The 19,165-nt window shown below is 33.8% G+C and overlaps 1 protein-coding gene across 1 annotated transcript; it reads left to right on the top strand.

The window, feature by feature from the left end:
* Window positions 1-5,380: 5,380 nt before the first annotated feature.
* On the top strand, window positions 5,381-7,008 carry LOC133822047 (uncharacterized). The gene is made up of 3 exons (XM_062254249.1): window positions 5,381-6,154; window positions 6,258-6,406; window positions 6,585-7,008. The coding sequence occupies exons 1-3, from the start codon at window positions 5,854-5,856 to the stop codon at window positions 6,693-6,695; spliced, it is 561 nt and encodes a 186-aa protein (XP_062110233.1). The 5' UTR covers window positions 5,381-5,853; the 3' UTR covers window positions 6,696-7,008.
* The last annotated feature ends 12,157 nt before the right edge of the window (window positions 7,009-19,165 follow it).

Here is a 19,165-nt window from a genome sequence, read left to right as displayed (position 1 = left end):
TCAAGTCTGGTCTTACAGAAAGGTTCGGTCAGCCAAGACTGATTAAAGTTCTTTTTTTGCTTGGCCAGCCATCGTCTCTACTCTAGTTGATCCTTTTTGTTTTAAATTTGATTATTTTTTAATCCATTAGATCATAATCATTAGAAGGGCCTTTTTCAACTGTTTTGTATATTTCTTGAGCTGATAAATCCATATTGACCCCATTATGATGTTAGAAAGTTTTCAAATTAGCATATCAGTAATCATGTTTTTAGTCATGCATGATGATAATCAAAAGAAAAAGCACATATATATAGATCTTCACTATGAAGACTTTCTTTATAGAACTTTATTAAAGAAAAGATTAGGGATAAATTACAATTTGTAACAATCTTTAATATTGTTCTGAAATGTATTAATTGAACCTTTATTAAGGAGTAATCTCTAAGGTGTGCTTAAAAAAGATGATTCTCTTCCAATTTAAAAGGTCTTTTCCACTAGCTGGAATGCAATGGAGATGCTTCATTATCTAGTAAAGGGCCATTAAAATTCTCCATTAGAGTAAAGAGAATATGCCTATGATTAATCATAAGCTTTTTAATAATGCATTCTTGAAGAGTCCTAGGAGGACATTCTCCAATTAAGACACAAAAAAAGTAGGCTTAATAAGGAACCTACCCACCCTAAAAAAAAAAAGTTGATCTCCACCCACTTATAAAAAAAAACTATAATGAAATCTATGTTTGTTTATGAAGAAAGAGAAGTGTCACAAATCTCACATCTTTGTCCTTTAATCAACAATATATTTCTTCTCATCAACAATATTTTCCACTTTGTGATAAATAATATAGTGCTAGCTATATATAAGATTGTGGTTGATGAAATTTCCTCCATCAATAGGAATTCAATATTGGATGCTCCACAAATTGTCATGTATTGTATTTGTCTCTTAGTTTAGTCTGCTGACAAGAACCAATTAATGGATCATAAATAAAAGTTGAATCGTCCAAGAAAAGAAGAAATAATTCATTTATCTAATAATGCACCTCCTCAACCAAAAAAACAAATAATAAATAAACCATCTTGACTATATCAAGTATCAAGTGCTTAAGCATAGCCTTGTATTTTCACAAAGCTGTGGACTGGACCCCAATAAAATAAATTATTAACTAATAATAAGTAAAGCAAAATTTTATTATAGAGGCTTCTGTGGTGTGTGTGTGTGTATATAATTATATAAAGAGGTGTTTAGCAAGAATTAAAAGCATTATCATTGAGTTGGTGAAAAGATTGATGCATAATTTATATTATTAAAAAGAAAATTTCACTTTAAAAAAAAAATCAGGAGAAATAGTAAGACAAATTGGTGTTCGAGTCATTAAAGACGACAGCCCTAATAAATAATTTTGAAACCATATACTATTGAAATTTTAAACGCTAAATATATAATTTAAATATAATTACTGTACAAACTTGATATTTATCTTGAAAATTGTCTAGAAGTAGAATGATGTGCAGGTAAAAAATATAAGGTTTCATCTCAAAATTAATTGGTGATGAGTGAAGTAACATGACTCTTGATACCATGTTATAATGTGGAAAATCGTTGGCTCTTGATTCCATGTTATAATATGGAAAATGGTTTAGACGTAGAATGATGTGCATAATAAGAAATATGAGGTTTCATTTCAAAAACAATGATGAATAGAGTAACTCATGCTCTTAAATATTGTTAAACTTACCCACATACTTTCAATATGAGATATTTTTCTCTAACATTATATAAGGTTTTAGATAATAAGAGCAACTAAAATAAGATTCCTCAATTTCATCAAGTTCATTAAGCTTCAATTGCTTAATTCTAATCCTCTATAATTGTTATTAATACTATTAAAATAATAATAAATACTAATAATTATTATCCTGAAAACCATATTATTGAGTATTTAGTGGATGAGCTTAGCCTTGGATTTGAGATAATTGTGGTTGTGGACCCCTCCACACAATTTCATTATGTTCCTTAAGCTTCCATTACACCATTCTAAACCAATAATAATAATAGAATACTATTACCACTCCTACTAACTAAGGTTCTTGAATCATAAATTGAAGGCTAAGATAATACATTGTACGGTCAATACATGCATGAACATTCCCAACTGCAAAAAAGTTGATATTTCATATATAAATATATAGTTTACTTAATTAATATCTCTTCTTTTAAATGTATTTTTTTTTCTTCTGTTGTCGTTTGGATCTTTGACACTGGGTAGTGGTTTCACCACTAGTCTTCTTCTTCTTATTCAGACATTCTTCTAATAAAACACTATATTTTAATAGTGTGTGGTGTGTGTATTGTATTTGTATTATTATGAGGAGAAGAATGTGAAGGAAAGATACACTTATAATAAAAACCCAATGTCCTTCACAACAAGAAAAGAACAATTACCCCACTCACAATAAGACCCATTTAATGAGTTGAGTCCACACATTGGTAGCAAAGGGGGTTTTAATTAAAACCCAAGAATGTTTAAAAGCCAAGGTACAGACTCCAGACACATAAGACCTAATCTTGACGACCCCACCACCACAACAAGCCTGCAAAAATTTAAGATTATTATTATTAATTATTATTATAAAGTATAGAGAGTTTTGCATTCCAATATTTAAAGCTGTCCAAACACATTTTAATAATGAAAGCCTCATAGAAGAAACCCCTTCCCCCCCATAATTTAATTTATTAATGACTGTCACACCAATTGGCATAAGGAGATTTAAAGCCCTTTTCATGCATATAAAATATGATTGGGATGTAGTCCCCTACCTACACAGGTCATGTTTTTTTAACTTTGAACAAGAGAAAATAGTCTATTCTTTCATTAACTATATGAGCCAAAAATCCCAAACATCTCACATGGCTTACATACACTGACATTAATCAGAGATGTTTACGCATGCGAATCACATAATAAGATTGGGATTCAATTTCAAATAGATTAACAAGAGTCAAAGATTGTGAAGAGAAAATTACAAACCTCTTTCATACCTCAACTCAAATCATGTTTTTCTTTTTTTGCTCATAACCCACCAAACAAGGAGCTACAAAGTACATAAACTACAGATAAATAATAGTAATGTATGTATATATATATATATATATATATGTGTGATTTGTTTTTTCACTCTAATCTAATCTTCTTAACTTTATTTTGTCAACTTTTTTGTTCTCCTTGTCTAAACGTGATCCATTTTCAAGGGTTCAAAAACCAAACACCCTGACAAGAGTTGGTGAATCCTGTAACCAGGTTTTGTCCCCCTCCAAACACAACCATTTGTTTCCCGGCAGCCACTATTTTTTAGTTTTTTTATTTTTATTTTTTAATTTTAACTCACACTCACACTCACACTAGTGAGTGACTAAGCTAACAAACATTAACATAAATAATAATAATAATAATAATAATAATACTAATACTAATAATAAATAGTTCTTCTTATAAGAAGGATTCTACTAAAGATTTGATGCACATCACTTTCCACAAACTCACTCCACGAGGAATAAAAACCTAAAAATGTCCAACAAAAAAAAATTCTAACCAACCAATTCAAGCCTATTAATTAACCCATGTTGCTTGTATTCCACAGGAAGTGAGCCAAAAGCTTCAAGAAGAAAAAAGATAAAAAATAATAATAATAATAAATCTTTTTAATTATTTGCTCTGATATGTCACTTTTTTTTTTGTGAATTCTGATATGTCACTTTGATCTTACTTAAAAAGCATCCAACTTTGGAGCTTATACAAAAAGTTGTGCACAACGTTTAATATTCCATAAGGAAAGATAACTATATCTATAAATATTTATATTTACATATATATATATATATATATATATGAATTCTCTTAGTCCTTCACTTTAAGCCCTACCGGTAGGACTTTTATTGTTCTCGATCCATGAACAGTTTTCGGCACGATTTTTTTTATGACCGTGTATATTGTAACTATTTAGAACATCCTGCAAATTTTTATAAAATTCCGAATAGTTTACAGTACCGAAAACTAAGTTCAAACATGTTGTTGCACTCGTGACTAATTTTTTTTATGCGGGTGGAAATCAACAAGTTTGAACCTAGTTTTCGGTACTGTAAACTATTCAGTATTTTCTGAAAGTTTGCAGGTTGCTCTAAATAGCTACAATATACACGGTCATAAAAAAAATCGCACCGAAAACTGTTCACGAGTCGAGAAACACTGAGAGCTCCACCAATAAAGCTTAAACAAAGCTCCTATATAAGAATTTTCGACTATATATAAATATATATATATATATTGGAGAATTCTAATAATATAGAAGACTATAGTTGGGTCATGCCTTTTGTCCCAACTAGTAGAAGCGTTTCTTTTTTTGGCATGTAAAAAAAATATTTTCTAATTTTTTTTATACGACGGTATACATTATAGTTATTTAGGTCTTTCCACCAATTTTTTAAAAATTCTGATTATTTTACGATGCCGATAATAAGATTCAAAATAATTTATTTCGTGCACATTTAAAACAAGCTTCAAAATAATATATTTCTTATTTTCAGCACTGTAAATTTGAATGGTACTCTATTCATATACTGGAAACACAAAAACAAGTTGTTTTTAAGCATGTTTTATACGCGCGTGAAACAAATTATTTTGAAGCATTTTTCGACACCGTAAATTATTCGGAATTTCTAAAACTTTGTGAGATGCTTACTAAAACTACAATGTACACCGTTATATAAAAAAAATTTAAGTTATAATTTCTTCACGCACTAAAAACATAAACAACTCTACCGGGGGACAAAAGACATGACCCTATTATAGAATTTTCATATATATATATATATATATTTATATATGCATGTAAGTAGATAGTGGGTGCATCATAGTTTATATATGCTCTTAGCCACTAAACTCAATTAAGATATCTCAAACTCGAAGTGGGGTTCGGATAAATTTGTGTATAAATCCCAAATCAACTAGTTTCAACCCTAGTCATAGCATAGTTATAATAGTATAGTCGCCATTTCTTACCATTTTTTTCCTTTTTAAATTTTTGGCTCAGCAAAGAGCCAAAGAGTCGTGAGTAACGCGGATAAGGGTGTGTTTGTGTATGTGTGTCCGTGTTCTTTTGGTCCAAGCAAAAAGAATCTTTAATCCTTATAACTCGCACGCCCGCACGCTTGGCCACTTTTTCTTCGGTTATTTTTTAAATAATTATTTTCTAAAACAATTTGAATAGTGATTTCATTATATAAAGAGTGATTAATTATGAGAAGCTTCATATTTTTGATTTGGTTATATATATTATTTCCTTTCCTTTACTAGTTTCCTTACCCGGCCCGGCCAGGCCCCAAAGCCCAAACCTTGACTCCGTCGACAAAGCCGAGCATGTCCGTCCAAAATGCCACCTTCTCACACCACTTCTCTCCACGTGGCTGCTGAGATCCGGTGCCGGTGCCCATTGGTTGACAAACCAAATATCTCTTGAGCCAAAAAAAAAACCCTTAATTCTTAATATATATTATTATATGTAGTGATATGCCGTGTTAATGTCAATTTGGGTTTAAAATAAGATTGACCCACGTTAGGATAAGTTAGTTGGGGAATGAGGGAGAGACTACGGCCTGCTTGAGAGTGAGACTTTGCTTTGGTTTAGTCATTTTTAGACACTTAAAAAAAAAATAGTTATATTTGTGGCTTTCTGTGGAGCTGTATTGAAAGTGACCCCTGCTTCTTCTTCATCATCTTCTTCTTCCTTATCTACCTCACCTTCGTCTTCTTCTGTATTCTCTCTCTCACTTCTTTTTTCATTACACTTTAGAGAGAAAACCAAGAGCAAAAGATGGGAAATTGCCAGGCCATTGATGCTGCAGCACTGGTGATACAACACCCATGTGGGAAAATAGATAGGCTGTATTGGCCTATAAACGCAAGCGAGGTGATGAGGTTGAACCCTGGTCACTACGTGTCTTTGATTATCCCATTGCCGGTTTCAGACCAAGATAATGATGTTGATAACAATAAAGAGAACAACAATAATCAACAAGACCAGATCAAAACTGTGCGTTTCACTCGGGTCAAGCTTCTTCGTCCCAACGAGACTCTTGCTCTTGGCCATGCTTATCGCCTCGTTACAACTCAAGGTATAATGTTTCTTCTGTTTGTATGTTGCATTTGGCCAAGTGGGATTTCGTCGTTTTTCTCAGAAGATTCTTATGAAAAGATAATTCGTGTGTGTGGTTGCAGAGGTTATGAAAGTGTTACGAGCAAAGAAGTATGCAAAAGCCAAGAAACAACAGCTGGAATCGGTTGAAAAGTCAGAATCTGCTGCTGCAGAGAATAATGAGAGTTCGAGTTGTGATACAGAAGAGAGTTCTGAAAAGAAAACTTCTAAGGTATAAAGTGAAAATAATTATATTCTTTATTCTTCTTCTTCTTCTTCTCTTTTTCGAGTTACATGAGTATAACACAGTCATGGATAGAACAATCTTCTCCAGTCGGATTTTTCCTTGTGTAGATACTAATCCTTGTATGCTAATGTTATGGTTTTTGTTTTACAAAACATTTTTTCAGGCCACGAAATCTGAGGGACACAGACAGAGGATGTCATCAACAAATGCAAGTGCAATGAGATCGAAATCATGGCGTCCATCGTTACAGAGCATCTACGAAGCTACCAGCTGAAACTAGCTTCAGAAACTCCCATGGCTTAAGCTAAATCATCCACTGGCCTCATTTCCAGAAGCTCTTCACAGTAGGAGTTTTCAAACATGAATGAGACAAAGAGAGATCTGTTACTATTCAACATCATCATCAATCATTGAAATGAAAATAGAAATAGTTCTAGTCCAACAGATCAGTAACCCAAATTCAAACCCTCCATGTTCAAAGTAAATTAATAAATATATATATATAATCTGTATAGCTACAAAATTGCTATGAATTGATGGAGTAAATTTTGTGATGATGATTAACTTGGTTCTTTTATTTTTTTTTACTTTTCTTTCACTCTTTTGTTTTTCTCTGTTCAGAAAAGTATGAATTCAGTTAATTGAATATAAAACATAAACAAAGATCAGAAAAAGAAAAGGAAAAAAATGAATCACTGAGTTGGTTTTGAGTTCCAAATTTCAGTCTTGAGTGATCCAGCTAAGTTGCTCTAATCATCATCATATCAGTAACAGGCTACACTAATAATAATGTCCCAGGTCCTCCATACTTGTTGAGAAAGAGAATTTATTAAATATCTGGTTATTAAACACATGCTAGTCAAATCTAGTAATGTAGATAAAAATGTTTAAAAATTAATTCTGGAAACTAAATATAAGGTAAAATGTCAAAACATGACCAGCATCAGGCCAAACATGCACAAAAAGCTAGAACAAATTGATGGAAGCTGTCTGGAAAACAGTGCTGTACATAGTAAAGGGTAAATTAAATGATCTTTTTTCTAGGTCAATAATTGAACTATTTTCAAGTCAAGAAAAAGCCAAAAACCTCGCCAAAGAAGATAAACGCTGTTTTGCTGGTTGTAGAGGAGTACAATAATGTAGAAAATCAACCAGATCTGTCAATCGGAGCAGTGAAATGAAAGAAAGCTGTGCAAATTATGAAAAATATTAGTTGATTGTTCTTACAAATTGAAAGAGAAATACTATTTATTTAGTGTAGGATTGGGTTCTAACTGTTATATTATCTTATATAATATAATATGATGTGAGATTAAATATTCCGATTTCGTATTATAATATTGAGAGTTATAAAAATAGACAAATATGTGTTCAATTGTGTAATATATTTTCTGGAGTTACAAACTTGTAACTTCTAAAATTCACCTAATAATGTGTAGATTGAGAGTTGGACATTTTGATATTGAATTTCACAAGACATAATGTGATATGATTGTTGAAGATATAATTTTAACTTCCATTAAGTGTATGGATGTTACAAAATCATGTGAGAAATGTATTGAGATGTTTTGAGAAAAGATGCAAAATTGAGAGGTTACAACAACCTCTAGAGGCCGCAGCCAAGAGCATCCCAAGCCGCGGCCTGGAAGTCAGAAGCCGCGGCCTGGAAGTCAGAAGCTCACAGCCGCGACCTGGGGTGCAATTAGCCAAATTCTATTTTGCTCATTTATCAAATTAAATGTTTTTAACAACCCAAGTAACTTGCAAATCTTCATTTTAATTCCATAAACATCCAATTAAATATTGGTAACAACTAAGGGGTTAGTGAAATTTGAAATTCAATGGGTGTCTCAAAAATTTATAAATAGGAATCTAATGCTCACTTGTAAGACATATCATTTCTATCCACTGGAGCACTTTGCTAGAAATACACCAAAAACTTGATAATTCCATAGAGTTATTTCCAAATTGTAAGATCTTTTAGTGCTTAGAGAATAGGGGAAATAAGTTTTTGGACAAAGGTCTTGAGTCTTGTTCAAGTTAGTGATCTACACTACTCTACAGTTTGGTTGTGTGAGTGTAAAAGTTTCTTTCTAGAGTTATGTTCTTATTCTTATTCTTGTTTTATTTCTTTCTTTAGTTTAAAATATTTATTTGTATTGTTCATACTTTGAGTTGTATTTTCTATTTATCTATCATCTTCTCTTTCTATTTATTTATACTATTTTGTTTTGAGTTGTATCCATCTTTCCTCTTCTACACATTTCTATTGATTTGTACCTTTAACAATTGAGTAGTGTTAAGACTAATTAACTATTACTGTGTTTATTAATGTATATTTATTTTAGTCCTTTATTTTCTAGTACCTCTGTATTGAGCTTACACGTGTATAGGCTAGTAGTTGTACAGACCCTTTCTTTTGTATATATGTGTACACTGTTTCATTGAGGTTTCTTGAGCAATAATATACAGAAATAGAATTCTCTCAAATATTCTCTCCCAATCATATTTCTCAACTTGGTATCAGAGCTTCAGTCGATCCTTCAATGGCAAATGAACAGACACCCAATTCTGGCACTGGGTCTTCCATTCCTACTGTTATTGCTCCACCTTCTATGTCTTCCCCAGCTGGTTCTACAACTTCTCAGTTTACCTTCCCCTCTCTCAATCACTCTCTTGCAGTGAAATTGGATTTTGATAACTACATGATCTGGAAGAATCAACTCTTGAATGTGGTCATTGCGCAAGGATTGGATGAGTATCTCGACGGCACCGCAGTTGCTCCGGAGAAGTTTCTTGACCCACCCACGAACCTCTTGGTGAATCCCGCCTACACCTTGTGGCAACGGTATAATCGCCTCCTTATGTCCTGGATCTATGCATCCTTATCAGATAATATGCTTGCCCAGATTGTCTCTTATACTACTGTAGCTGAAATTTGGACTGCTCTGGCCGAATACTTTGAGGCTGTCACTATGTCTCGCCTTAGTGAACTTCGAACGGCCCTGCAGAGTTTGAAGAAGAACAACCTCACCATCACTGCGTACATTCAGAAACTAAAGACTATTTGCAATAGTCTTGCTGCTATCGGTGAACCCGTTTCTCGTAATGACCACATAATTGCCCTTCTCGGTGGGCTTGGCCGAGACTACAATCCCTTTGTTACATCGCTGAAGATGCGAACGGATCAACCATCTCTTGCTACTATACACAGTCTGCTCATAAGTTTTGATGCTATGATTCAGTCCCAGAATGCTGTTGACACTTTGGATCTCACTCAAGCAAATTTGGCCCACGCCAATCGACCCAAGCGTCCCTTCTATCCACACAAATCATCTCCTCCCAACCCCTTTTCTTCACCCAGATCCTATCCCCAAAACTCCTTTCCTGTCCCCAAGCCCTCTCCTCCTTCTCGTTCTTCTAGTGTTCTGGGTAAGCCTCCTGGACCCGTGGGTCCTTGGCGTCCCTTCTCCTCCTCAACTCCCTCTCGTAACCAATGTCAGATTTGTGGTAAAATGGGTCATACTACACTTGTCTGTTATCATAGAGCCAATTTCTCTTATCACCCTTCCCATTCTCCCACCAATCTAAACACATATCTTCCATCTTCTGAATCTTATTCTCTGCCTACCAACTATACCGCTGCTTCCTCTACTCCTCCTGCTAACGCGTCTTTGGATGCTTCTTGGTATATGGACTCTGGTGCCACTCACCATTTCACACCAGATTTCAACATGATGGATCTTGCTTCTCCTTATCCTGGCTCTGAGCAAGTGACTGTTGGTGATGGTAAGCAATTGCCTATTTCTCATATTGGTCATACACGCTTACTTTCTGCTGGTTCTTCTGTTGTTCTATCTAATGTTCTTCGTGCTCCTTCTCTTTCTCATAGTCTCATAAGTGTTACTAAACTGTGTCGTGACAATTCTGCTTACGTTGAATTTTATCCTGATTGTTTCCTTGTGAAGGATCGGGTCACCAAGAAAGTTCTCCTTCAGGGTCTACTTGACCGTGGTCTATATCGTGTGTCTACCCAGCCCGTCCTTCCAGTCTCTTCTGCTCATGCCTCGTCTCCACAGCTCTTTCTTACACGCACATCTGACTCTTCTATTTGGCATCAACGTTTGGGCCATCCCTCTTTTACTATTGTTAACAAAGTTTTAGATATATGTAACCTTGCAAAATCAAAGCTGAGCTCTGCTCCATTTTGTTCTTCCTGTCAAATGGCCAAGAGCCATCGATTACCATTTCATTTGTCAAACTCAAGAGCTACTGCTCCTTTTGATTTAATACACATGGATTTATGGGGTTCCTCCCCTGTTACCTCTATTGATGGGTTTCATTATTTTTTGCTCATTGTTGATGATCATACTCGTTTTACCTGGTATTATGCTTTGCGTTCAAAAGATGATGCTTACAATAGTTTTTTACATTTTCATAAGATGGTTGATACACAGTTTTCTCGTAAGATTAAAATGGTCCAATCCGACTGGGGTGGGGAATTTCGTTTTTTAAGCAAGGTTTTACAGAGTTTGGGGATTATTCATCGTCTCTCTTGTCCACATACTTCCGCTCAGAATGGACGTGTCGAGCGTAAACATCGCCATGTTGTTGAACTCGGGCTTGCCATGATTGCTCACTCCTCTCTCCCTCTTACTTTTTGGAACTATGCTTTTCACACTGCTGTTTATCTGATCAATAGACTGCCCAATTCTGTGTTGTCCTTTTCTTCCCCTTATCTTACCTTGTATGGTAAGCATCCTTCATATTCCCAGCTGCGTGTTTTTGGGTGTGCTTCCTTTCCCTTCTTACGCCCCTATAATCAAAACAAGCTTCAGTTTCGTAGCTTGGAATGTGTCTTTATCGGCTATAGTTCTCAGCACAAAGGCTATTTGTGCCTCCATCGTGCTACTGGTCGTGTCTATGTTTCCCGTCATGTGATTTTCAATGAGTACTCTTTCCCTTTTCGGTCTGCTTTCCCTTCTTCTCCTTCCTCTTCCTCTATTCCCTCCTTTTCTATACCTTCATCCGTGCCCCCTATCCCTCTTCCTCTTGCTCCTTTTCCTTCTGTTTCTTCGTCCCCTCCTTCTATCACTTCATCTCTTCCTGCCTCTTCTTCCTCCTCCCCTTCCATCCCTCCCACCCCTTCTTGTCTCCCTTCTTCGCCTCCGCCAAGTGAGTCCTTGGCTGCTCCGCCACCTCCAGCTCCCTTCCCCTCCAATTTGCATCCTATGGTGACAAGAGCTAAAGCTGGCATTCGTAAACCTCGCTTGTTACTGAGTGTATATGCTGCCTCTCCTCCTGAACCCACTTCCTATCATGAAGCTGCTAAATCTGAGGTGTGGTTACATGCTATGAGAGCTGAAATGGCTGCTTTACATAAAAATCAGACTTGGCATTTGGTTCCTGCCAGTGAAGCCTCTCATGTTATTGGTTGCAAGTGGGTATATAAGTTGAAACTTAAGCCCAATGGTGAGGTTGATCGATACAAGGCTCGTTTGGTTGCCAAGGGATATAGTCAAACGGAGGGCCTCGATTATTTTGAAACTTTTAGCCCGGTTGTAAAGCCTACTACAATCCGCATCATTCTTTCTTTGGCTGTACAACATAGTTGGTGTCTTCGCCAATTAGATGTGCAAAATGCCTTTCTTCATGGTGAGTTGACCGAAGCTGTTTTTATGTCTCAGCCACTGGGTTTCATTGACTCTACACACCCTGACTTTGTTTGTAAATTGGACAAATCTATCTATGGATTGAAGCAGTCACCTCGCGCCTGGTATACTAAACTGAGTTCTTCTTTGTTGACAAAAGGTTTTCTTAGCTCTCACTCCGACTCTTCTATGTTTGTTCTTTCCAAACCTGGCTGTTATATGGTTGTACTTATTTACGTTGATGATATTATCGTTGCTGGCCCAAATGCCTCTCATATCTCAGCCTTGCTTACCACTTTGGGTCGTGAGTTTGCTATTAAAGATCTTGGTGATCTGCACTATTTCTTGGGTGTTGAGGTTCAGCGCACTCCTACTGGTCTTCATCTTAGTCAGTCCAAGTACATCATGGACCTTCTTGCCCGTGCTCAAATGTTGAATTCTAAACAGGTGGCCACTCCTATGTCTTCCTCTCAGAGTTTATCCATTTCATCCGGTGTGCCTCTTGTTGATGGTTCTCAATATCGGTCCATTGTTGGTGCCTTGCAGTACTGCACTTTGACGCGTCCTGATATTGCCTTCTCGGTCAATAAGGCCTGCCAATTTATGCATTCGCCCACTGATGTCCACTGGCTTGCGGTCAAGCGAATACTACGTTATTTGTCGGGTACTATTGATTATGGTCTTCACTATCAATCCTTGGCAGATTCTAGTGTGCTATGTTATACAGATGCTGATTGGGCCTCCTGCCCGGATGATAGGCGCAGCACAAGTGCCTTCTGTATTTTTCATGGACTGAATTTGGTCTCCTGGTCTTCTAGTAAGCAACGGGTTGTCTCTCGGTCTAGCACGGAATCAGAATATCGGAGTCTTGCCAATGGCACTGCTGAACTATTGTGGTTGCAGGCTCTCTTTTCTGACTTGCAGTACCCATTGTCTTCGCCTCCTGTACTACTCTGCGACAATATTGGTGCTACTTATCTGAGTTCCAATCCTGTTTTGCACTCTAGAACTAAGCATGTTGAATTGGACTTTCATTTTGTCCGTGAAAAGGTTGCTGCCCAGCGTCTCACTATTCGTCACACACCTTCCATTCAGCAGATTGCGGATGCCTTAACCAAGCCTTTACCTGCTCAACGATTTCTGTCACTCAGGTCCAAGCTCACCGTTCTTCCCAGACCAATGAGCTTGAGGGGGGCTGTTAAGACTAATTAACTATTACTGTGTTTATTAATGTATATTTATTTTAGTCCTTTATTTTCTAGTACCTCTGTATTGAGCTTACACATGTATAGGCTAGTAGTTGTACAGACCCTTTCTTTTGTATATATGTGTACACTGTTTCATTGAGGTTTCTTGAGCAATAATATACAGAAATAGAATTCTCTCAAATATTCTCTCCCAATCATATTTCTCAACTAGTAGTAACATTTATTTAATCAATTATTTTGTCTTTTATATTTCTTGCATAGAGTTGTATTTGGTTTCTTACCATTTCCATTGAACCAAAATACATTTCTCTAACACTAACTTCTAATGGCAGAACTTGAAACAAATTTTATGTGTAGCATGTTAATAATCCTTAAATGCTAATTTTTTAATTTCACATATCTATATAAATTTTTTTTTTAAATATTGGGAAGTCATAGCCCCCTCCAACCTATGATTAGTTTTGCCACAAGGCCAAATCAAGAAGTTTGTGGATCTATATTATAATGCTGCAAAGTTTGTAGTGTAGTATTTCTTATATAAATTATAATTAATCATAGTTGATTATTCTTACAAATTGTAAGAGAAATGATATCTATTTAGTGTTTGATTGGGGTTCTAACCTCCAAATCACAGACCTTGAAACAAAATTTATGTGTAGTAATATAGTATGTTAATAATCTTAAATGCTAATTTTTCAATTTTGTATATAATTTTTTTCCAATAAAAAAAGAAATTGGGAGGTGATGCCCCCCTTCAACCTATGAATAGTTATGCTAAATAAAAAAATTTGTAGAAATATATTTAAATGTCGCAAAATTAGATCAACAAATTTGTAGAATACTTCATTTCAAGTGAAGTAACACTTTCCTTTATAAAATCGTTGTATTCGTCGTATAATTTCAAAGTCCTCTAATAATTGTAGAATTAAGATAAGCATGAAATTTTGTTTCAACTAAAAAGAAACATTACACATTCACTAAAACTCCAACCAACTTCTTAGTTCTTACTTGCCAGGGAATTATGTGATGCACAAAGTGGACAAGTAACAATTATCAAATTGGGTTACGCAGATATTGAAGTAACCACTAAAAATTAAAGATCAAAATGCAGTGTTAGTACATTTACTATTAATCTATTATTAGTCTATAACCAAGATAAGCCACAAAATATTGAATGTACGGACGTCACATAACATTGATTTTTCCTTTTTGTTGTATCTTACAGTTGTCATAATTAATAATGAATTGTTATACTCAACTCAACTCAAGTCAAAGTATATCATCGTTGTCTTCACTCAAAGTTGCCAACTTTCCATAACACTATTCTTACACCAAAGAAAGAAAGAAAGAAAAAAAGAGTCTGACTCTGCAACTGCATGTATAATCTGTAGCTATGTCTTCAGCAATAGTTATTTTAGGTTTAAGGTATGATCTGAATAGAACAACATTCTTTTTGCAAATTTCGAAAAGAAAACTATCAACAACAGTGTTCAACACTATGAAGCTTAAGTCACATAAATAGGTGGCCACAGGCCACAATGGGCCACACCATGGTGCCATGCCAATGCCATATTTATTAACTTTTAATGGTAATGATTAAAATTGTTGAATGGGATGAAGTGATTTTTGGTATAGTTTTGCTTAGTATTGGATTGGATCTTCATATATCTAATAATGATAATAATAATAAAATCGACAAAGAAAAAGTATTGCCATGTTTGTAGGACGTGATATGAGCAAAACAATCCGAAAAGAGGGTCTGATAAATCGTCGGCACAAACAACCACACGTGAAGTAAGATTCATTTCAACTTTCTCAAGATACACACAATCACTCACACCACAAATAAATGAATTCTTTGAGAAAGTTACAAAAATTCCCTCTCACACACAGTAATAATATTAATATTAATAATAATAATAATAATAATAATAATAATCTTTGAATTATTGATCTTTCCAACTCTTTCCGTCCGTCGTTTTTGAAAGACTACCAGACAGACACCATTTGCAAGTTTTTTTTTTTTTTTTTTGTCAATTTTCCTCCAAAAATCTCAATCTTTTTTACTTCTTCTTTTTCTCTACCACCCAACCAATACGAATGACAACAGCAGAAGCTACAAAAAGAAGAGCTGATTCAGTGGAGTGATAAGGTCCTATGTGATTGTGTGTGTGTGGGACTCTATTTAAAAAGAAAATCTTGAAAAGAGATTTTATGAATTTCACATATTGTTTTTCATTTTCATTAATATGGTTGTGGGCTGATCAATTGGATTCCCTCAAAAAACAAAATTTGAGGTGTTGTCTCAAAAGGTTAAGGAGTAACTCAAAATTTTATAAACTTATTCTTATGTCCATACAACATTACATTGCCATAGGGTTGGCAATATAACCCATGGTTAGGGGTACTCATGGTTATTCGATATGAATGGAGCACGAAAAACTATTCAAGCTGGGAAAATGACTAGAGTGGGGAATAACTGCCCCGTATATACGAGTATGTGGTGCAGGTACAGTATTAGCATAATCCACCTCATTCCTACCCGATATATATAATAATTTATTTATTTATGTAATTTTATATTTTATATTTTATAAATATATATAATTTTATTGTACTTATATATTATAAATATATAATATACTTATAGAAATATTAAAAAAAACTAAAATAATTTTTCTATGTTTTAGTTAAAAATTTGAATATATAATATTTTAAGATTATTAAATTTTAATTACTAAAAGAAATGAGTACTAGATTTTAAGTTTGATACTATTTATTTAGGATGTTATTTTATTTTCGTATCTAAACCATAAAAATATAAAATTAAATTGATGTTCATTTCATTTAATTAAAAAAAAAAAATTTCATTTTATTATTATCAATTGGTACGGTAACTATGGTTATTTCTCATTATTTATTGGTTTATATCCGCATTGTCCCCAATAGTTAATGGGGTGGGTATAGTTACGTAATTAACCTATAGAGATGAAAATGGCAATTACAAGAAAGTCCCCGATCCGCACCATTGTCATCCTAGGGGAGACTTTGTTTCAACACTTGACAATCTCTAAAGCTTTTTATATGTCACCGAGCCAAGTACTCTTTAGCACAATAATCTTAAATGTTTAAAATTATATAATTTTATTTTAAATTTAAAAATTATTAAAATAAATATGGCTCCTAATGAAAATTGGAAAAATTATACAAAGTACTGTAAATTTTAAAAAAATTTGAAAATAAATAATTTTACAAAAATTACAAAAATATGGATAACAGTTTTGTAATTATCTGTTACAATTTTCTATTTAGTCCGTAAATATTATTTACAAAATTGTAACATATGGTTATAAACTTGTAAACTTTGGTTACAAAAAAAAAACAGTATTGTTGCAAATTTATAAACTTTGTTTTAAAAAAAATCTGTATTTACAATTATGTCCTTCCATATTTTTGTAATTTTTTTCAAATTCTGTATTTTTAGTATTTTTTTAAAATTTTAGGTATCTTTGCAAATTTCCTATTAAAACTTTACTTGGGCCATTGTGTGGCCTGCACATACAATTTTGGAGGTTTTCATTCAGTTTTTGTTTTCTACAATTCTATATAAAATTTAAAATGTAAAATCAAAATAATTTTCAAACTTCATTTAAATTTTACAACACAATCATACACATATAATAATCTTAAACCCACACGATAAAATCAATAATAATATATTTATATATATACAGTGCAGTTTAAATTGAAATTATAAATTTACAAACTGCACTGCTGGGAAAAATACAAATCAACCCACACCAAGAAGAGTTCAAAATAACATGGTGTGGTGCAATTTGGCATAGTTTTTAACATCATCAGCACCCACAACAGCTCAGCTCAAGATCTCTACCTCATCTTATTCTGTGTTACTATGTATATAGAGGGAGGTCCACCTCGAGAGCCTTTAAAAAAATTTACCATTGATCGGAACTACACATATGTAAGAGGTGGTCATGACACCCCAAAATCATAAAATATATATATATATATATATATATCCCTATATACATTTCACATACACATATAATAAATTATTATTTTATTTTAATTTTTAGTTATGTTTTACTAGCCACTTGTGCGTAAGTGTGACAAATATAATTGTTGGGCTCAAAATGTTCGGCCCAAACATCTTGTTAATTTTTGGAATAAGTAAAATGGAGCATTTTGCCCAAACAAAGGAGAAGTCGTCAGAAGCTACGGGTTAAGGCGGATCTCTCTTCTATCCTCTGCAAATTGAATGGGCAAAACAACATTCTAGCAGGAAATTCCATTATTTTAATAACAAATCAGGGAGTAGATTATACAACTAACTTTATAATGTTGTCTTATAAATATCACTTTGCTAAAGAGGAAAAATAATACTGATTTAAGCATCGGAGTGTCTTTTTTGCAGGTACACCCAGACGATTCAAAGACCATCAGAGCTATCTATGTCACCGAAAAAGATCGGAGAATCAATGTTTGATATTGTGTATCTCCTAAAATAGAAAGATCAAAATTGTTGCATCAACAATAATTTTCCAAATACAGCACCAAATATTGTAGTGATTGTGTTCCTCCCAATGAATTAAACGATTTCTATCTCAAAATGTTAACGTTTTGAGCAGAATAACTCACTAACTACCTTACGAACTCATTCTCATTTCCATGTATTGTCAATGTAGGACTTTGTTCGTACACCTAACATATATAAGCACCAAGTTTCAAGATAACTTTAATATTTAGGTTTTTCTTTTAATTAGTACTCTTTATATGACAAGAACGAGTGGTTTTAGTTAGTCTTTTAAGCCATTCTGCCAAAACAAAGAGTTACAAGTCATGGTTTAAGTTTAACTAAATATAACAGAATGACGTGTTTCCAAGCTTTGAAATTTTTTAAGAGAATTTTGCAATGCGAAACAAAATTCAGGCACAAATTTGAGAGGTCGTTACAAGATCTTTCTCACAACCAATTTAAATAATAATTAGATTAAAAATATTACTACAGTACAAGTATTGTTTCAACAAATATTGGAAAATTTCATTGTCATCCTAAAGTTTTAAAAGTGCCATTTTAAGGGGCAAACAAGTAAGCAAAAGCGAAGAAACAACAGCCGGGATGAGTTGAAAATTCTGATTCTGCTCTAGAGAATAATGAAAATTCCAGTTGAATAAAATGGAGTTTTTTAAAAATGAAAAAAAAAAACATGGAATTAGGTATAATGGAATCAAAAGTCTATAGCTCTTCAAACTGTTGATACAACTTGAAAGAGACAAGATTGCAAAGGAGAAGTCTTGAGGTGGATTCAGTAAGAAAAATGTAGGGAAAGAATCAATTCTAAGTAGTTACAATAGTTTTTTTCTTACTTAAAAGAACCGATATAAAAACTTTTGGCAAATTCTCGGGTGTACACACCGGTGCATTCTCTGGTATTTTTGGCTCGAAAAGTATTTTTGGTGAATTTTTTTTTATGACAGTGTACATTGTAGTTATTTAGAGCATCTTGCAAATTTTCAGAAAATTCTGAATAATTTACTGTGCCGAAAATAAGGTTCAAACATGTTACATTCCACGCGCATAAAAAAAATTAGTCACGCGTGCAACAACCTATTTTAAACCTAGTTTTCGGCACTGTAAATTATTCGGAATTTTCTAAAAATTTGCAGGATGCTCTAAATAACTACAATGTACATGGTCATAAAAAATATTCGCCAAAAATACTTCCCGAACCAAAAACACCAAGGGATTCACCGGTGTGCCCTTTTTTGAGGTGGGCCGAAAAATTCCTCTATATTATATACCCATTATATTAAAAATAATTACTAAGTTTTTATGCATATTTTAATATACCCATATTCTTGCA

Source organism: Humulus lupulus, chromosome 3 (assembly GCF_963169125.1).
Source record: "Humulus lupulus chromosome 3, drHumLupu1.1, whole genome shotgun sequence".
In the NCBI taxonomy this organism is placed as follows: domain Eukaryota; kingdom Viridiplantae; phylum Streptophyta; class Magnoliopsida; order Rosales; family Cannabaceae; genus Humulus; species Humulus lupulus.
This window is presented reverse-complemented; position numbering and strand designations above follow the sequence as displayed.